Source organism: Eptesicus fuscus, chromosome 13 (assembly GCF_027574615.1).
Source record: "Eptesicus fuscus isolate TK198812 chromosome 13, DD_ASM_mEF_20220401, whole genome shotgun sequence".
NCBI lineage: Eukaryota > Metazoa > Chordata > Mammalia > Chiroptera > Vespertilionidae > Eptesicus > Eptesicus fuscus.
In genome coordinates, this window is record NC_072485.1 from 83,096,893 (window position 1) to 83,117,040 (window position 20,148).

The 20,148-nt window shown below is 59.9% G+C and overlaps 1 protein-coding gene across 2 annotated transcripts in view; it reads left to right on the forward strand.

Annotated features, from left to right (window-relative positions):
• The window catches only part of AP2A2 (adaptor related protein complex 2 subunit alpha 2), a 45,510-nt gene extending 25,626 nt beyond the window's left edge, over positions 1-19,884 (forward strand). The window contains exons 5-22 of one of the 2 annotated variants that reach the window (XM_054724859.1): positions 763-892; positions 3,138-3,239; positions 4,294-4,402; positions 6,256-6,406; positions 7,464-7,632; positions 8,546-8,683; positions 9,095-9,277; positions 9,763-9,860; positions 10,123-10,354; positions 10,422-10,589; positions 13,712-13,872; positions 14,582-14,664; positions 16,484-16,573; positions 17,242-17,365; positions 18,518-18,634; positions 18,714-18,783; positions 18,870-19,004; positions 19,572-19,884. In XM_054724859.1, the coding sequence (XP_054580834.1) occupies positions 763-892; positions 3,138-3,239; positions 4,294-4,402; positions 6,256-6,406; positions 7,464-7,632; positions 8,546-8,683; positions 9,095-9,277; positions 9,763-9,860; positions 10,123-10,354; positions 10,422-10,589; positions 13,712-13,872; positions 14,582-14,664; positions 16,484-16,573; positions 17,242-17,365; positions 18,518-18,634; positions 18,714-18,783; positions 18,870-19,004; positions 19,572-19,649 (2,338 nt within the window). In that variant the 3' untranslated portion in view covers positions 19,650-19,884. The remainder of the gene's footprint in view (positions 1-762; positions 893-3,137; positions 3,240-4,293; positions 4,403-6,255; positions 6,407-7,463; positions 7,633-8,545; positions 8,684-9,094; positions 9,278-9,762; positions 9,861-10,122; positions 10,355-10,421; positions 10,590-13,711; positions 13,873-14,581; positions 14,665-16,483; positions 16,574-17,241; positions 17,366-18,517; positions 18,635-18,713; positions 18,784-18,869; positions 19,005-19,571) is intronic. The other variant, XM_054724860.1, reaches the window with a different exon arrangement.
• The last annotated feature ends 264 nt before the right edge of the window (positions 19,885-20,148 follow it).

The following is a 20,148-nucleotide window of genomic DNA, read 5'->3' on the forward strand; positions in this document are numbered from 1 at the left end:
TAAAAGAGCCGAAAGGGAGGTGAATAGTAAAGATAGCCCTCAAACCCTCTTTCCTCCGCACTTCACCAGCTGGCGGGTGTTCGGCAGCCCGCCCTGGAGCACTCCCTGGTGGGCCTGGAGCAGATTGGGCTGGGGGGTGGGGGAAGGGCATAGACAGCACTGGGAACGAACATTCTGTGCCTTCAGCCAACATTCCTGCCAGGACAGACCCCCCCCTCCCCCAAGGTGTCTGCAGGGGTCCCCACCTAGCCTCCCGGTGCTCCCCAGCCCAAAGCCAGGCTTTTCACCGCAGCCACCCGAGAGGCGCAGGCATTGGAGCCACTGGCCCTGCTTTCTCAGTGCTGGGGGCAGGCAGGGGGCAGGTGGACAACGCTGGGAGGGCGCCTGGCGGTGGTTTTGGAGATGCGAGGAAATCTCCAGGTTGACCGAAAAAACGTTTTCAAACAATAAAAGAGATCGCTTCCAGCCTTTTGGCTAAGGTCAAGTGCAAACAGTGAGAGGAACATTATCTGACTACCTGCACAGCCAGGGCCACCTGCAGCAGCTGGGGCGCTAGGGCCGAGCCTCGGGGAGAGGGCTCTTTCCCGCGGTCCATTTAGGCAGCTCTTTAGAGCAGACTCTCCCTGAGGCTGAAGCGCTGTCCTCTGCGTGTCCTTCTAGCCGGCCCACTGGCCCTCCGGCTCGGTTCTGCTGGGGTGGGTGTTCTCGCAGCTCCGGGCCGTGCGGGCTGTGTTGTCCGTGACCGCTGGGTCTGTCTTTCAGAGACACCATGGACAGCGCGAAGCAGAGCGCCGCCCTGTGCCTGCTGCGTCTGTACCGGACGTCTCCCCACCTGGTCCCCACGGGCGACTGGGCGTCCCGAGTGGTGCACCTCCTCAACGATCAGCACTTGGTAAGTGCCTCTGGACGAGCCCTCCCCCAGAAACCTTTGCAGGAATGGCCACTGTGACGCAGTCCGCGTGGCTGCTCAGTGTCAGGGCGGCACACACAGCGCTCCTGTCGGGCCCCCTGCCTGGGGGGATGAGTCGGACGTGGTCTCTGGCTCACCTGGAACTCGGCATTGGGGGACCACCCACAGGCTGGGTGCAGACAGCAAGCAGAGGTCAGCTGTTCAGCGAGGGCGTGCCCGTGTGTGGACAGGACTGGGAGGTGGAGAGCGATCCAGTGCCTGTGGTCAGACCTCCACCCTGGAGGGGCGTGTGGGGACAGCACATGGGAGGCAAGGTCAGGTAGGAGCAGGTGTGGGACAGAGTGGCCTTATCTTGCCTGAATTCTGTGGCATACGTGAGAGGATCAGACTTGAAGGGAAACAGGAAGATTTTCCCGCCGAGCAGAGGGTATGATATGCTGGGCGGTTACTACAATTTTTTCAGAAGAGAAATCGACCTTAAAAGTCAGATTAGAAACAGTCGTTGCATGGAGGTTCTGAGGTGAGAGCTGGCTGTGGCGTGGCAGCCCGGTGAGCTGTCCCTACACCAAGGCCGCACGCGCACCGGGAAGGTTTGTATCCGGCCAGAGGCACCCCTTCCTCAGGACGGAGCTGGGCGTCTGCCGGTGGACTTGGGGGGAGGGGCTTCCTGTGCCAGCCATGCACCCGCTCACACCGGGCACTCAGGGTCAGACTCTGCCAGGGACGTGGGAAGCAGTGCTGGAGGCTGGGGCTGGGAGGCTTCGGGTCACAGGTTGCCCGTCAGGGGGCCCCATGAGGCAGTGGGGCTTTCCCAGCTTTGCAGATGAGGAAACTGAGGCTCAGAGGTTTAGCAGCTTCACACAGACCCAGGCTTGAACCAGGGGTGACGAAGGCTTAGAGCTGGGGCCTGGGGCCTCTTCCATCCCAAGGCCAGGTGGTACGGGAGGAGGCAGAGGGCCTGAGGGGTAGGTGTGCAGCACGGCTTCCTGGGGCTCGGTACTCTGTAGACGCTGTTCGGGTTCAGAGCTTTCTGGCGGTCGTCACTGCCACCTCATCAGGGGAGCTCCTGCAGCCACAGGGCTCAGATCCTGGGCCCTCGACGTGAATACCTGCCCAGGCTCAGAGCCTGGGGGTCTGCGAGCAGCAGGGCACCTCCGAGTCCCGTGTCCGCCACAGTAGGCTGCCGTGCAGCAGGGGCTGGCCTACAGCACCCTTTCCACAGGGACTGCAGCGACGCGGGAGAGCCAAACCCTGTACCAGGCTCAGGAGCCCAACCAGCTCTGGTTGGTGGGCTGTCCGTCTGATCCTGTAGGACTGGTAGGGGAACCAGGCCAGGCCCAGACTCTGGCCTGGCAGAACCTGCCCGTTACACGGAGTTGGTGAAGCTCTCTGTCTGGCCTGGGGAGTCTTTGGCACTTACCTTGCCCAGCAAGGACCGATAGGCAGTTAGCACGTCTCTTCTGTGCAGCTCGCTCTCTCCCCGGAAAGCCGAGCCCGCACAGCCAGGCTCCGATGAGGTCGCAGGGCGCTGCCTTCTCCTGCTCTGTCCCAGAGTCCGGGTGGGGGTGGGGGTGGTAGCAGGGGCGCACCTGACCCCAGGGGAGTTTCCTGAGCTGATTTGTTCGCATCTTCACCGGGAAGTATTGTTCATTTTGTCTTGATCTTTTTATATTTGTGAGGAATCTTCTTTACTGAATCAGTATCTTCCTGCCAGAGCCAAGACCACGAGTTGTGCTGGGATGGCGCAGACTCCTGTGCTGCTGGGAAGGTCCCGCAGTGGGGGGGGGCAGTGGGCCTGGTGATGCTCTAGGGGCCACCCACTTGGTGGCAGAGAAGCAGCCACGTTCACAAAGGGGCCGAGTGGGCCTTTTCAGTTCCTTTCCCACACCTCACTTTTGGGTCATGAAGATTCAAGTGAGGCTGCAGATGATGCCTTGGGGCACAGTCCACACCCAGGCAGGCGGCCGGGCGCCAAGGATGGGGGGCTGCCCTCTGCTGCCCCGCCCTGGCGGGTGGGCTGGAGTGTGGGGACTGCGTGTGCCATCTCCACCTTCAGAAATAGCGTGGGCCGAGCCAGTCGGCCGGAGGTGGCTCGTGGGCTGCCAGTTTGTTGCTCTTAGTTTATTTAAAGTTGTATCTGAAGGATGGCTTTAACACGAGAGGTTTAACAGCTTCCGGTATTTTGAATGGAATCGGAATGCATAGCGTGCATGCATTTTCCTTCCAGGGCGTGGTCACTGCTGCCACGAGCCTCATCACCACCTTGGCGCAGAAGAACCCAGACGAGTTTAAAACCTCCGTCTCTCTGGCCGTCTCCAGATTAAGCAGAGTAAGTGTGTACACGGGGCAGAACTCAGGGCGGGCTTTGGTCTCAGTTATTTCATGCAGTTAACGTATTAGTTTAGTTCTTAGAATGCAGGGTGTTTGGCACGGTTTGTAAATGCAAGAGTGAAAAGCTGGTAGTTGGTTAGCTTCCCTTCAACCTTGAGGCTGTTGAGAACTGTCCGCGTGGGAAGGTGCCGGAGCAGAGCCTGCCAGCCCCGGCTCTCACCCGGCGGCGGGGCAGGCCGTCCTCCTGTGGCCCCAGCCTGTCCTCACGGCCGTGCGCGGTTTGATTTCATGTAAGTGGTCGAGCAGCGTATGTTCTCATGTGTTTGACTTGTTCTGGTCAGCCTCGTGGGATTACGTTTGTTTTGTGTGCTTTCCATTCACTTGATGCCGGGTGGGATTTGCGTGAATGCGCCACAGCCGCCTCTTTATGACTTAGTGTCACACCCGGGAGCTCTGGGGGAGGCTCCCTGACCTCCCCAATGCTGGGCTGTGGGAGTGGGGACAGTGTCTTGGGGACAGTCGTGTGTTCGGAGGGTTGATGAGTGTCTGCCCTGCCAGGGCCGTGCTGGAACTGCGAGTGAAGGAGGCAGGTCCCCTGCCCTCGACGGGCTCATGGCAGGGGGCACGCTTGGGGGGCAGGGGGTGTGGGGCTGGGGTCAGGACACCAGCTGCTCCCTTCTGAGGGACCAGAGGCCTCCCTGTGTGCCTCTTTCACTTTCCGGTCCACAAAGGAAAGGCTGAGTTCTGCAGGCGCGTGGAGCTCTGTGCCGAGGCAGCAGCAGCGTAGGTGTGTGTCCCCGGCAGGATCGCCATCACAGCAGCGCTGCCCCAGGGAGGCGGCCGCTGCAGGGGAACCTGGGACAGCCGCGCCCCTTCACCTCTCAGTACAGAGGAGCGTCTTAGATATTTTTAGCACATTGAATGAGACCAGGTTTTCGGTCAGTGCGTGACCTGTGGAACCAGGACCAGCGTGGCTTTGTGTGGGTCCCCACAGTGGGGGCTCCTCCTGGGGACACCTGCCCGCAGTGTCTCACACCTGTGCTGTTTTACAGATTGTGACCTCCGCGTCAACAGACCTGCAGGATTACACTTACTATTTTGTCCCGGCTCCCTGGCTGTCAGTCAAACTTCTGAGGCTGCTACAGTGCTACCCACCCCCAGGTATGGCCTCACACGGACAGGGTCAGCTCAGCCCCTTAGGGTTAGATCTTTTGTTTGTTCTCTTTAAAGTCCTTTCCTGCCTGGCTGGTGTTGCTCAGTGGTTGAGCGTTGACCCATGAACCAAGAGGTCACCAGTTCGATTCCTGGTCAGGGCACAGGCCCAGATTGCAGGCTCGATCCCCAGCAGGGGGTGTGCAGGAGGCAGCTGGTCGATGTTCCTCTCTCATCGATGTTTCTATCTCTCTCTCCCTCTCCCTTCCCCTCTCTCTAAAATAATCAATAAAAACATTAAAAAAAAAAAGTCCTTTCCTGCTGCTGGTTTTTGTCCTGTGGATCCCTCTGTGAGGTGGCCACGCCTCCTGGTTTCCCAGAGAGAGCTAGTGGAGAGCTGGCAATATTGTTACGACCTGGGGTTATCTCTGCTTCTGTACACTATCAGATCAGTGCAGGGTTTGAAACAATCTTTTAAAATAAAACTTGACACCATGAGAAACTTTGTATCCTAAGTTGTCAGTAATCTGTGTAACCTTAATATACACATGGAGGAGGGGGAGGAGGAGGATTTCTGTGTTTGTTTCATTGGAAAAGGTGGTTGATTTGAACAGTACTGTAGGTCTCTAGAGACAGAAATCTTAGTTGAAGAACAAACATGAAAATGTTGTTAGATACTCCCAATCCCTTCTTTAAATATTGCTTTGTGGTTGCAACCTTTACATTGGAATCGCACTTGTTTTTATGCAGGGTTTTTACTAATGTCAAGTACCAGCTGTACTGAGTGTCTTTTATTCCAAGTACGAACCACACAGCCTCCCTGGGCGGGTGCCCTTTCCGCTCCTCAGCCCCGCAGACCTTTCCTGGGAACTGGCTGCTGCCTCCTCCTCCTCCTCCCGAGATCTGGGGACACAGACTCAGACCCCCACCTCCCCACTTGCCCAGAGGTGTGATTGCCTCATCCTCCTTTCCGTCCCAAGGTTCCGATTCTCTCTCAGTTGGTTCTGATGCGTTGTAGTTTGGGAACCTCCATCCCGCCCCCCCTCCGCGTGCCTCTAAGTTCAGGTCTCTCGGGGCCTCTCGGGGGCCCTGCTCTGTGTCTGAGTGCACAGGCGGAGGCCGGCGTCCTCTCTGACACGGCCAGTTTCTCAGCCCGCGGAGGTGGTGTCTCTGCAGACATGTCCCCGTGTTCTTCTGGTTGTTTCCGATGTTCCCATACATTTGTTGCTTTCTTATTCTTTTTGATCCATTGTTTCTTCTGGTTTGAGTAGAAACTTAAACATTTCCTTCTCTTTGTATTGTTTCTTGTAACATTTTCTTTATTTCTGTTGGTAATAGCACAAGGAAAAAGTATTTTTCCCCTTTTCCCTAAAGCTTTTTTTTAAAAAAAAATTATCGATTTTAGAGCAAGAGGAAAGGAGAGGGAAGGGGGGTGGAGAGAGTGAGTGAAGTTTGTTGTTCCTCGTATTTTATTTATGCCTTTATTGGTTGATTCTTGTATGTGCCCTGACTGGGGATCAAACCTACAACCTTGGCGTATCAGGACGACACTCTAACCAGCTGAGCGACCCAACCTGGGCCCCTAAAACTTCTATATATCACGTATTATGTCCATGTACATGAGGTTTTATCTTCTCTTCACTTACATAATCTGTATCTCAGTAAGTGTTGTGTGTGTGATTTCATTAGAATGTAAGTGTAGTTACCCCAGCTACTAAATCGTCCTATTTTAAATGGAGCTACAATTTGAATGGCCACTGTTTCTCCCCAGTTTGAGGTGACTTGCTAGTGAGGACCCGTGGTGTGCAGCGGGGAGGGAGGGCGGGCTGTGGGAGCTGCTCGACGGCTGTCTGTTCGCCCAGAAGACCCTGCCGTGCGAGGCCGCCTGACCGAGTGCCTGGAGACGATTCTGAACAAGGCCCAGGAGCCGCCCAAGTCCAAGAAGGTGCAGCACTCCAACGCCAAGAACGCCGTGCTCTTCGAGGCCATCAGCCTCATCATCCACCACGACAGGTGAGCTGGCGGCACCTCGGCCGCGGCCGCCCCCAAGCAGGTTTGAGATGTGGGCCTCCCAGACGCAGGCAGCGCATTCTTCCTTGTTGACCTCAGGCCTGCGGGCAACCTGGCGTCCGGTCCCCTCCCAGCCCCCTCCCTCCCGCAGGCCCTGGCGCCTGGCCTCGCCCTCTTTCCCAGCAGCGCCTGTTCCTGCGCGGCCCCTCTTCTCTGCCCTTCGACCCTCAGCACTGTCACACCGCCTCTCTGTGAGGGCCTCTGCTGTCTCTCCTGGGCTCCCCACTGCTGACGGGAAGGACGGAGCGCCCGTCTGCGTGTCTCCTTAGCTTTCCTGTGGCACGGTCACCGGGGAAGCGTGGAGATGACCCTGGTGTCGGCACAGATGGGCATAGGCAGTGGGGCAGCGGGAGGGCTGCTGCCTCGCCGTCTCTGTAGCTGCTGCCGTGGCCCTGCCTGCACGCGGCCTCGCGCCTGCTGCTGGTTCTGGCGCTCTCCAAGAGCAACAGCGCGGCCGCTCCTCCACACACGTGCTTCCCCTGACTGAACGCAGTCTGTTAACACCTCAAACAACCTTCCCACGTGAGCAGAAGCTTTTGTGTCTTCATCAAACGCATTTAAAGAGCAACAGCATCATGCAGACAGAGCCAGGAGGCCATCCCATTGCGTGGCACTGGTCCTTAAGTACCCACCAGCCTCTTCTCTACCGTGTCTGCACACTTACCCTCCAGAGCCCCCACTGTCAGGGCACTTGTTCAAGGTTCCCTGGGCGGTGACCTCGGCCACAGCCTGCGGGAGCCCCGAGGTGGCTGCTGTGCACTCGGGATGGGGTGCAGGGGTGGCCCTGCTGTCAGCAGCTTTTTGGAGTTGGTGGGATTCTGTGCTTGGAAAAGCTCCCGTGGGTCTCTCCCTGGGGCGCTGCCAGAGGGGATGGACAGCTGACTTGGTTTATGGTTAAGGCTTTTGCGTCCAGGGGGCCGTGGTGTCCCTCAGCGGTGGGGCCTTGAACCTGCCGTGCTGAAGTGCACGCTCCCCACTCACCACTGCCCCGTCCCCGCAGCGAGCCGAACCTGCTCGTCCGCGCCTGCAACCAGCTGGGCCAGTTCCTGCAGCACCGCGAGACCAACCTGCGCTACCTGGCCCTGGAGAGCATGTGCACGCTGGCCAGCTCCGAGTTCTCCCACGAGGCCGTGAAGACCCACATCGAGACCGTCATCACCGCACTGAAGGCAAGTGCTCCGCACCGGGCGCTCCTGCCCGCGCGCTGGGCCCGGGGGCCTGCACATGCAGCTGCGCTGTGGCCCAGCCTCTGCCCTGGCCTGCGAGTGCCCGTCAGAACGTGCAGCAGCTCACACGTGCCACAGGCACAGGGAGTGTTGGAACCAGGAGAAAACAGTTCTTTTGGTAGAAAGATGAAGTATTTTGTCTTTGTCTCCAAAAAAACTCACTCTTTGCAAAAGAAAATTAACTTTTTTCAAGGAATTAAAATTCCAGACTTGGAAGAGCCAAGTTGAGGCTGTTTGTCCTATTGTCAGACACACAGTGTCCACAGATGTTAGCCAGCACCCTGGAGGGCTGGGAGCGGGTGGGGGCTGCTGAGCCCCAGTTCTGGCCCCGAGCTTAGCGTAAGGACAGGCTCGACTCCATCGCTTTGTCTTTGCACGAGCCTAACAGACATTGTTGGGCGTGATTTGAACGGGAGGCCCACAGGGTTTGGAGCAAGCCTCGTGCTGCCCTGGGTCGTCCAGGCCCGGTGTCGTGTGCGCTCAGTCCTGCGAGGCTCCCAGGCGCGCCCTTGCTCTGCACGTTGCCTGGCCAGCCCGGCTCCTCTGCTGCCCTGTGCTGAGGGACTCATGTGCAGGCGGGGGCGGGGCGAGAGCAGCCCTGTGACCAGTTCCCAGGCGACACGGAAGGGGCCGGTCTGTGACCACACAGTGGACAGGCTCTGCCGTCCCCTAGGAGACGGAGCTTGATTCCGGGCAGTGCAGGGACGAGGGGGCAGTGAGTTGGGGTGAGGGCTCTGCTCATCATAGCCTGTTGGGGATCTCTGCGTTCGGATGGTGAGTGAGGGGAGCCCAGAGTGAGGGTCAGGGTTTGGTGGAGGCGCCTCCCCGGGCTCTTCACTCTGTGCCTTGTCCTCAGACGGAGCGGGACGTGAGCGTGCGGCAGCGGGCCGTGGACCTCCTCTACGCCATGTGCGACCGCAGCAACGCCCAGCAGATTGTGGCCGAGATGCTGAGCTACCTGGAGACGGCTGACTACTCCATTCGAGAAGAGATTGTGAGTTCTGACGTCACTGGCCCCAGATGCTTGTGAATTTCAGCGAATTGTTTCCTGAGAGGGTGGGTCTCCCATGGAGAGTGGAGGGGAGACTGGTCAGACAGGCGGGCCGGAGCCGGAGCCCCACAGTGCGGCTGCTCCGCCTGCCTGGCTGTGGTCAGGTCCGCCCTCGTGCGCTCTTGCAGCTGCGCCGTGTCCTGTGTTCCCAGACGTTCTTGTCCTGTCTGTTGCTGGAGGGCCGCAGGCTTCCGCAGGTAGCCCTGGGAGCCTTCCGCTGCCTGGGCTCCTTTGAGAACCCGGTGGGAGTGCCCACCACTGAGCATGGCTGCGGGGGTTCAGTCCTGAAGCCCCACGTGGATGCCCTGCTGTTCTGGGCCGCGGGCACCTACCCTGAGCGGCCGCCCCCTGCAGGTGCTGAAGGTCGCCATCTTGGCGGAGAAGTATGCCGTGGACTACACGTGGTACGTAGACACCATCCTGAACCTGATCAGGATTGCGGGCGACTACGTGAGCGAAGAGGTGTGGTACCGTGTCATCCAGATCGTCATCAACCGGGACGACGTGCAGGGCTACGCCGCCAAGACAGTGTTCGAGGTACCCAGCTGGCCCGGGGCGGGGCGGCCCCGGTGTGGCTGACTTCCTTCCACCTGCTGCTGACTCCTGGGGGTCCAGCTCTGTTCTGTTGACCCTGTGCTGCACCGTCAGTCCTCCTCCGTGGAAGGGGGTCCTTTCATGCTGGCCGGGTGGAGGTGCCACGGGAGGGCTGTGTGTTTCCTTGCTGTCAGCTCTGGGCTGGGGCTCACGGAGAGCGGGCACCCAACCCTAACCCCCATGTCACTGACCACCTGAGCACAGTGCCCAGGGCCGGTGCCTCGGCTTCCGCCCTGAGCTGGGGGCCTTGAACGTCAGCTTTGGGGAGCACGGCTCTTGTTACAGGTGGGATTGGCCACGCCGCTGCCTCTGGGGCTGCTCTGCTGCTGCACCGCTGCTCGTGGCGGGAGGGCGGGAGGGCGGGCTCCTGCCAGGAGGGTCCTCCCCACGCTGGCTTCTTCCCTGACTTCCCGCTCACTGTCTCGCAGTCGCTGCAGGCCCCGGCGTGCCATGAGAACCTGGTCAAAGTGGGCGGGTACATCCTGGGCGAGTTCGGGAACCTGATAGCTGGGGACCCGAGATCCAGGTAAGACGCCCCTGGGGAGCCGGGAGCTGTGCTGGGCTGTGCCTGCTGGGTCCTCACGGTGGTCTGACCTGGCCGCGGGACAGCCCAGAGCAAGCCACCTGCACCTGGCCTGCTGGCTCTGTGCTGTGAGCTGCACACAAACAGGTCCTGTTGGAAATGCAGATGTGGATGTGGGGTCCCTGCGCATTTGCTGGGTGGGGCGACCCTGTCCCTCCTGGGGACCCTCGGGCTCAGCTCCCGCCATTTCTCTCCTTCCCGCCAGCCCACTGGTGCAGTTCAACCTGCTGCACTCCAAGTTCCACCTGTGCAGCGTCCCCACGCGGGCCTTGCTGCTGTCGACCTACATCAAGTTCGTGAACCTGTTCCCGGAGGTGAAGCCCACCATCCAGGACGTGCTGCGCAGCGACAGCCAGCTGAGGAACGCCGACGCGGAGCTGCAGCAGCGGGCCGTGGAGTACCTGCGGCTCAGCACCGTCGCCAGCACCGACATCCTGGTGGGTAGACCTCGGGGCGCCGGCCCGCCCCAGCCGCGCCACGTGCTGACCTGGCTCCACCCCACAGGCCACGGTCCTGGAGGAGATGCCCCCGTTCCCGGAGCGCGAGTCGTCCATCCTGGCCAAGCTCAAGAAGAAGAAGGGCCCGGGCACCGTGATGGGCCTGGAGGAGGGCAAGCGGGAGCGAGGCCCCGACGTCAACGGGGGCCCTGAGCCGGCCCCGGCCAGCGCCACGGTGGGTCCCTCCCTGACGCCAGCGCCTGCCCCAACTCCCGTGCTGCCCGGCCCTGAGATTTGGGCCAGCGTAGCCTTTGTCTGCCGGGGAGAAGCTTTTGTTAAATAGAAAGTGTGCGGAAGCCTGGCGGTGGCCCCGCACCACCGCCTCTGTTTAAACCTGCTGGTTTACGATGGCCCCGGCCCGAGCTTTCTCAGAGGGTTCCAGGTTGGATTGGACTAGAGCCGCTCCTGCTGCGTGGGACGTGCTGGAGCCTCGCACATGCACAGGGGGGTCCTTTCATGTCGGCCGGGTGCAGATGCCACGGTGAGAGTGGTCTGTTTCCTTGCTGTCTGCTCTGGACTGGGGCTCGCAGAGAGCGGGCACACCAACCTGGCCCCACGGCGGTCCCCTCGGCGGCGACCGGCCTGCAGGACCCAGCACCCGCCTGCCCAGATGAAAGGGAGCCTGGCGAGCTTGGCTTCCTCCCCGGAGGCGGTCCAGTGAGGGGAACAGTGCAGCTGGCCGGTGCCAGGTGGCCTGTGTGAGGACGGCACTCGGTGCCCGTGCCATGCTGGTCAGGAGTGGGCTCGTGTCCGAGCCCTGGTGCTCTTGGGCAGAGCCCTCGTGTGACCCCCTCCACTTGTGGGCCCCATAGACCGGGTCCTGCCCCTCAGGCCGAAGACGCCGAGAGCAAGGCCTTCAGACCTGTCAGGCCCCTCGCCCGGGCCTGCTGCCTTCTCTCCAGACGCGCCTCCGTCAGGCCGGCCCCTGACCGGTCCCCTGCTCTGGCAGGCGGTCTGAGTGTCGGACGCAGTGGTTTAGGAGTGAACGATGAATGCGTGCTTTGTTCCTGGTGCTCGTCCCTTCCATGGGGCTCTTTTCAACCCGTGCCTTTGACCTTGTCCTGGGGCCCGGAGTGAATCGAACCTGAAGGTAATACAGGGCTGCTGACGCCGCTTGGGAAGGGGTCACAGAGGTCGTCCTGCTGCCAGAGACATTGATAGCCTGGATCCTGAGTGATGTGGTTTGTGGAGGTAGCTCCCACGCGGGTTTGCTTATGCGCTGCAGTTTCCGTAGAGACAGCAGCAGCCCTGCCTGCACAGAGGTGCTGTGTCTGAAGGAAGACTCCTGTGAAGGGTGGGGGGTGTGGGGTGGGGGTGCGCAGGGGGTGGAGCGAGGGACTCCTTCCGGCTGCGTCCAGGAGAACCATGAAGGCGGTCTGCTGGGGGCAGCCAGGTGTCTCCTTTCTGTCCAGCAGCTCTGCGGGCGGAGTGCTCGAGGCAGCTCAGGAACTAGACTTGAACGCATTTTGACAATTGTCACGGGTCTTTCTTATTTGACTTTTTGAGATGTGTACGTGCCTTTCAGCCACACTGTTTGCCCAGCTAATGCCCAGGATGCAACGGTGCTTGGTGCGTGCGCATGGGAATCCGAGGGAGTTAGCAGTGAGCTCCACTTGGAAAACGGAACCGTAACAAGATGTAAAATGCACGGGGCAGGTGGGGCAGAGGGCCTCTTCCTGGTCAATCCAGTGCCTTTTATTTTACGTATTTGTTTATTTTTATCCTCATCCCAGGATATATTTTTATTGATTTTAGAGGGAGGGAAGGGAGGGAGGAACATCAATGTGAGAGAGAAACATCGATCGGTTGCCTCCTGTGCCCATCCCACCGGGGAGCGAACCCACAACCTTTTGGTGTGTGGGACGATGCGCCACCCAACTGAGCCACCCGGCGAGGGCTGTGGGGCCGCTTTCTGCTGTTGTAGTTCTTTACTGTCGGAGTGAGCAGGGGTGACCTGTGCAGACTGGGGCCAGGTGGGCTCCCCGGGAGGTCTCCCAGTCCTGAAAGGAGATGGCGGAGAAAAGGCTGTGGTCCCTGCATGCCCTGGGGCCTCCCACACGACAGCCTTGCTATGTCGGTTGTGAACTGTGTGGTATGTGTTTGACTTCGTTGGACAGAAGGGGTTTCTGCTTTGAAAAGCACCGGCACTGTTGTGGAGGAACCAGCGGTAAGATCCTACAGCATTGGCAGAGGGGAGAGGCCCATTCTGTCTGCCAGCCCAGCGCCAGGCTGCCTCCCACCCCGTCCCCTCCTGGGGGCACAGCGTGGCAGCAGCTGTCACAGGTGCCGGGAGGGTGGCCGTTCCATCCAGACCCCCCTGCACTGCAGACCTTTCTCATGCTCTTGACAGCTTCTCCGAGCGAAGAATTCAGTCTGTCCCGTCGGCCCGGGAGCCTCTCACACCCCGAGCCACCCTGGTGCTCAGGGCAGGCGGGGCTACAGCCCACGCAGAACCGTGCGCACTCTGCGGGATGTGCGTTTTGTAGCTTCCTTCATCTCGTGTGTAGTACCAGCTGCCCCACAGGCAGCTCTTTAGAAGTTCTGCGCGGCTCTAACTTGATCTGAAAGAGAAACGAGCAGTTGTTTACGCAAACATCCATTTCCATGCGTGAGTGCTGAGTGTGGCTGTGCCGGGGGGCGGGGCGGGTGAGGCCAGTGCTGGCGGCGCCCACGTGCTGCCGATGGAAGGGCTCCGCCTCCTGCAGCTCTCGGCGAAGGGGGAGTCTTACACCCGAGCAGAAGGACGGCGACAGCAGGCAGGGCCTTAGGCTGTGGTCTCAGGTCTGACAAACGGATTTGACCTCTGAGTGTCCAGTGGGACTTTCTGGTCACACAAGACGAGTGGTCAGGACGCAGTGGTTCACATCCCTGGTTCTTGCCTGTGAGTGGACCATCGGAACCCCACACGTTTGGCGGGCGGACACCCCAGAGGTGCAGGCCCCAGGGCGAGCTCCCACTGTGGGGCCGGAGCTCCCGGGAGTGCGCGTGGGAGACCCTCACCCAGGCCTGTGAATCAGTGTGAGAGTGAGCGCTGAGCGGCTTTGTCAGGGTTCAGAGCATTTTCTTAAAGGTTCGTTCTGTGGGCGTTGCTCTGCCCTTTCCCCTGAGACGGCAGCAGTAACGGAGGCCTGGGCACGGGGCGGCCCCTCTCCAGTGGGCAGTGTGCACGGGCTTGCTGCTCCGAGCAGACATGGCATTGATCTCTTTCAGGACATTTCCCAGTTGTTCTCACCCCGGACTTGGTGGGAAAGGGGGCCAGAGGGCTCCAAGCTGACCCTCTTCTTCCCTGTTTTCCAGTCCACGCCTTCTCCGTCAGCAGACCTCCTGGGTCTGGGGGCCGTGCCCCCCGCGCCCGCAGGCCCCCCCCCCTCCTCCGGCGGGCTGCTCGTGGACGTGTTCTCCGACTCGCCCTCTGCGGTTGCGCCTCTCGCTCCTGGCTCCGAGGACAACTTTGCCAGGTAGTTGATCTCCTGCTTCCCGAAGACAGACACTCTGTCTGCTGCTGACCCCTGACCCGGGCCGGTCAGCAGGGCGGAGCGGGCAGAGGTCCTTCCTGCCAGGGCCCTCGCAGGGGAGTGAGGGCCTGTGGTGCTGGGCGCGCTTGCTGTGACCGCCAGGTCCCGGTGTGATTGTGGTTTACGTTAGACGAGGCCAGAGCACTTGAGCCCCGCGGGACGAGCACAAGTAAACACACCCGTGTTACTGTCCTCCCCCCGATCCTGTGCAGTGTAGGCAGCATGTAGTGAGCAGGACCTGGCCCGCCTGCGCAGTGCGAAGTCACCCTGCCTTTAGGAGCGGGGGCGGGGCGTGCTGTGGAGGGGGGCCGCCTGTGTGTTCCCATAGCCCAGCATGCTGAGGGTTGTCCCCGGATGGAGGTTGGTACTGGCTGTCCAGCGGGGGAGCTGTGGTCCAGCCTCGGGGTGGGCCTGGGACCCGCGCGCAGTGGGGGGCAGAGGCCCGTTCCTGTGCTCACTCCCGCTGCGGCGCCCCTGCTGTCTGCTCGCTTCCTTCTCCGGGGGGCGCTCTGCACGTGTCCCTGGGATTATTGCCTGCTTCCCTCCCTCTGTCCCTCGGTCCTTCTGGCCTCAGTGCCCGCTGGACCCTCTGTGAGAGCACATCTTCGTATTGTCGGGGTGCTGCGTGACTCACATGCTGTCCTCTCCCCAGGTTTGTCTGTAAAAATAACGGTGTGTTGTTTGAAAACCAGCTGCTGCAAATTGGACTCAAGTCTGAATTTCGGCAGAATTTAGGTATGTGTTTTGATTACTTGATGAAAACTTCTCTTAGAGGTTATGGGAGGAAATATTTCCAAGTCATATGCCTGATAAGGTTTAGGTTGAGAATACGTAGGTGCTTCAGCTCAACAGACAGACAGACAAGCAGCCTCGTTAAAGTCGGGCAGGGACTAGACATGTGTCTCAGGGGGTGTGTGGGGGCCGAAGGCACAGGGGAAGATGCTCCACGTCGCTAGTCATCAGAGAAATGCAGTCAAAGCCGCCGGGAGCCCCCAGCTCCCGCCTGTCAGAGTGGCCCCGTCCCAGGGCCCGGCTAGCCAGTGCTGGCGCGGACAGCAGAGGGAGCCACTGCAGCCGCTGCGGGATCCAAAATTCAACAGTCGCCCAGCCAGGTGCTCAGCCGTTGGAGCGTCGTCCTGTACGACCAGAAGCAGGTTGTGGCTTGAGTCCCGGTCAGAGCACATACCTAGGTTTCGGGTTGGATCCTCAGGTGGGTGCGCACAGGAGGCGACCATCAGTGTTTTTCTCTCTCTAACCCTCACTCTCTCAAAATCAGCAAACATAGCCTCCGATGAGGATTAAAAAGAGAAAACCAAATTAAACAGAAATACCGCATAACCCAGCAATTCCACTTTTGGGTACACCCCCCAGAAATTTGAAAGCCGGGTTTTGAAAAGATACTTGAACCCCATGCTCACAGCAGCATTAGTCACAGTAGCTAAAACATGGAGGCAGCCTGAGTGTCCGCGGACGGAGGATGGATACACAGCATGTGGTCCATCCACACACGGAATCCCACTCTGCCTTAAAGAGCAGGGACCCTGACACCTGCTGTAGGGACGGACCGTGAGGAGTTGTGCTGAGTGAGTAATCCAGACCCAGAGGGACAGACCCTGTGTGACCCACCGGGGGGTCAGATCCATAGAGACAGGAAGTAGATGGTGGGTGACGGGCTCGGGGAGGGGCGGGAGTGAGTGTTTAACGGGGACAAAGTGTCAGTCTGGGAGGATGGCAAGTTCTGGAGAAGGTGGTGGTCACACTGCACCACAGCGTGACTGCTCACGCCTGAGCCGTGCCCTTAGAGATGTGAAGGTGGTAAAAACAAGTGAAAGTGGGAGGAAAAGGAGAGAACCAGCATGCGCGCTCCAGGGACCTGGGGGTTGCGAGGACTCACACTGTCACCTCAGTGAACATGGGTTGTGACACTTTATTCTTGCTTTGATTTAGGTGGCCTCAGGGGCTTCCCTGGGTTTGGGTTATTGATTTTCAAAAATATGTATATTTTTATTGATTACAGAGAGGAAGGGGGACGGAGAGAGAGAGAGAAAGAGAAACATCAAGGATGAGAGAGAATCATGGACCGGCTGTCTCCTGCACTCCCCGCACTGGGGATGGAGCCTGAAACCCTGGGCCTGTGCCCTGACCGGGAATCGAACCCTGCCCTCCTGGTTCACAGATCAACGCTCAACCACTGAGCCCCGCCGGCCGGGCTGGGCTGTTGATTTTTAAGTTGTGGGAGGAGCGATGCTGAACTGCTGGCTCTTCTGGGAGTTGGCGGCTCACTTTCTGTTCTGAACTCGGAGGGTATAGACATGTGTGCAGAGATTCGTGTAAGATCTCTGTCCTAGGGCAGCGTCCTAAGTGTCCACCACGCGAGTCCAGGGCTCCGCGCAGGGGCGAGGACACTTGCTGGGGTGGCGCCCGGGTTCCTGCAGGGGGCGGCGGCGCAGGTTGTGGGGCAGGGGGAGCCCAGCACTCGGGGTGTGGGGCTCTTGTCTTTCTGTTACTCCTCGGGGTTTGTGTGAAACGTGTTTGAGACAGACTTTCCTTCTAGGTCGCATGTTTATATTTTATGGGAATAAGACCTCCACGCAGTTCTTAAACTTCACTCCAACGCTGATCTGCTCCGACGACCTTCAGGCCAATATCCTTGGATCCGCCTGCCCCCGCCCCTGCCAGCGGCCCTGTGGGTGTGGAGGAGGGCTGTGAGCAAGGCTTTAAAAAAGACGGAGTAGCCAGACATTCCCAGGTGCTGCCCTCGTCTCAGGTGCTGCTCCCACTTGACAGGCAGCGTCCACTCCTGGCTCTGGGCTCCCTGAGCCCCTGTCCCGCTTGCTTCTCTCTCCTGTGGCATCAGTAGTCCCCTGAGCTCTGGTGTCCTTCTCGGCGGGTTTCCAGGGTGCTGCTGCCGGACACCGCGGGCCCCCACTCGCTGGGTGATGTGGGAGCTCTTCCGGCCAGTATGGCATCACCTTAGTGTCCACCCTTCTCCCTCCCCGGTGGGCTGGCCACATAGTGGTGGCGAGCAAGGCCCGGCTCGACCAGAGGGGGGCGCTACCTGCCCACTTTTATCTCGAGACAAGTGCATTTTAAACGTAGCCTGTTCAGGCTGAGTGTTTCAGCATAGGCATTAAGAATACTTGTGCGTAGGGTCCACTCTACTAAAGGTTTCGTCCCAGATCAGTAGTGTGAGCACCACTCTTCCGAGCCCCTTTAGAAGGTCTCTTACCGCTGGGCTGCCTGGGCGCGGGGAGTGCAGGCTGGCTCGGCTCGGACCCACTTCCCTTGTTGAAATGGCCTTGACATGCACACACCTGAGCCTGCAGACCAAGCCCGTGGACCCGACAGTGGATGGGGGCGCGCAGGTGCAGCAGGTTGTCAACATCGAGTGCGTGTCGGACTTCACCGAGGCGCCGGTCCTCAACATCCAGTTCAGGTGAGAGCCCAGGTGGGGCGCTGCTGGCCGGCGGGGTGTCCCAACCCTGGCTCGGGCCTGGAGCTTGAGGGACGGGCTGGCCTGCGCGCAGCTATGTCCCTGGGAGCCATTTGTCCTTGCTCAGCTGCAACACCAGCTACCGAGGGTGGAGGTGGGGGAGAGCGAGTCCAGACCCCGCGGTGCCTGCTGGCGTGTCATCTGGAGCGGGGCCAGCAGGTCCCCTGTGCCCCGGAAGTCCGCTGCAGGGGGCGTCCCTCCAGGCCTCATGTGCTGTGAGCGCTTGTGCAGACACACTGTTTTGATTACCAAAGAAACCCACACTTATTTTTGGTGTTGCTACTGGTTCATTACTGTTATTTTTCATTGGCTACAATAGAGTGTACATGGTCAACCACTTAGTTCTCTGTTGGGTGTTCGTAAAGTTACATTTTTGGAAAAGCATGTATTTTTTAAAAATATTTTTTTATTGACTTTTAGAGAGAGAGAAAGGGAGAGGGTTAGAGATGGAAAGAATCATCGATGAGAGAAACATCATCAATCGGCTGCCTCTTGCATGCTCCCCACAGGGGATTGAGCCCACTACGCGGGCATTTGCCCTGACCAGGAATTGAACCAGTGATCTCTTGGTTCCTGGGTCGACACTCAACCGCTGAGCTACACCCACGGGCATGGAAAAGCATATTTTCAAACATCAAATACACAGAGAACTGAAGATCATATACTTTGTAGAATTGAGGGAAACAGGCACATTTTCTTTTCATGAAGAGAGGAAAAACCCGACAGAATTTCAACTGACTTGGAGTGTGGGCATGGCCTGATGGGGAAAGTGAGGGGTGCACGTCCTCGGGGTTCGCCCGCAGCGCTCGGCCAGAGCAGTGTGTCCACTGAAGGACAGGTGCCCAGGAGCAGGCGCGAGCGGTATGCGGTCCTGTCAGTGACAGTGCACGGGCCAGACGGGCCACCCTCCAATCACGCTGCCCCTGTGGACAGGACATCCCCTCTAGCGGGGTGGATCGATGAGGCGCTGAGGTGGGAGTCCCCCACCTTGGACCGCAGCCCTCTGTGCCTGGAGATGGGCAGGCAGGGGCTGGGCCCCAGCTGAGTGGCAGCCCCTGCGGCCCGTGGCGCTCCTCAGCACTCTCTTGCTCACAGGTATGGCGGAACCTTTCAGAATGTGTCCGTCAAGTTGCCCATCACACTCAACAAGTTTTTCCAGCCCACAGAAATGGCCTCCCAGGATTTCTTCCAGCGCTGGAAGCAGCTGAGCAGGTGAGCCGGCCCCTGTGCGGGGAGGGGCGGCTGGGCCTGTGGCCCCTCAGCGGAGGTCTGATGCTGGTTTGTGTCTCAGTCCCCAGCAGGAGGTGCAGAACATTTTCAAGGCAAAGCATCCCATGGACACAGAAATCACCAAAGCCAAGGTGACGGCCTTGTTCGCGGCGCTCCCGGGGCGGCCCTGTGCTCACCCTCAGCTGCCGTGTCCCAGCTCTCCCGTTTCCCTTGACAGATTATTGGGTTTGGTTCCGCACTCCTGGAAGAGGTCGATCCGAATCCTGCCAATTTTGTGGGAGCCGGCATCATCCACACCAGAACCACCCAGATTGGGTGCTTGCTGCGCTTGGAGCCGAACCTCCAGGCCCAGGTGAGGCCTCTTGAAGACATGGCTGCCTACTCTGCGTTGCTTCATTGTGTGATGGCCACAGGGAGACAGATCCTAGTGTGGGGTCCTGAGTGCCCAGGGGACCCCCCTACCCTGCACACGACATTCCCATCCCACCCGAAAGTTCCACGTGCCCTGGCCGCCAGCTCCGCCTCCCCTCGCGGCAGCGCGGCGGCAGTCCTGTGGCCTCCTGCTGACGGACCCCTGGGCTGTGGGCCCGAGCTGCTGCGGGCGCTCTGGGCAGGCCTCTGTGCACACGGTGGGTGGGATGCAGCAAGGAGCGCGCTCACAGGCCCACGTGGGGCTAGTTGATGAGTAGCTGCCCCTGCTCTCCGGGGGCTGAGATTGCCCCCCAGCAGCGGCTCCTGTGCACACCGGCACGTGCCACCTCAGGCTTCCGTTCAGCTGCGGCCCAGTGTGATATGCCCGCGGCTCTAGAGCTTTGGGCGCCTTGGGAGGGCCCGGGCTGAGCGGGGGAGTGTGAGGCGGCTGCCCGGGCTGTGCACGGGCCGTGAACCTGGGCAGCCCTGACCTGCCTCTCTGTTGCAGATGTACCGGCTCACGCTGCGGACGAGCAAGGAGACCGTCTCCCAGAGACTGTGCGCGCTGCTGTCGGAGCAGTTCTAGCCCCGCGTCTCCTCGCCTCAGCCACTGTCTGCACAGCCGCGCAGGCCGCCCAGCCTGCCTCGTCCTTCAGGGTGGACGGGACAGTGCGCAGTGTGAGGGGAGAGGCTGAGCCTGCACCGCAGTCGGCCTGCCAGGTCAGGAGGGCGGCCCTGGGATCCGTTTTTATAGAAATCAGGACAGTTCTGTGGTTAAACCTACAAATTAAAGGGAAACTAGAAGTTTGAATGAAAATGGATAGTTTCTGAAACTTTGTCAAAATACCGCTGCTGTGCTGCTGCTCCTCTCTGCTTCTCGAAGGCAGGCAGCAGTGTTTCGTCGTGGGGCTCAACCTCAACCAGGCATGCGCCTGTTGTGGGGGGAGCCGCCAGGGCAGGAGGGGCGTGATGAGGTCTCCATGTGGCCTGGCCCTGTGCCTGGGCCTTGGGGCCTGAGCCCAGAGCATGCCGGCTGCAGTGCTGAGCATGGCTCTCCCAGGGCGGGATTCGCGGTCTAGACGAGG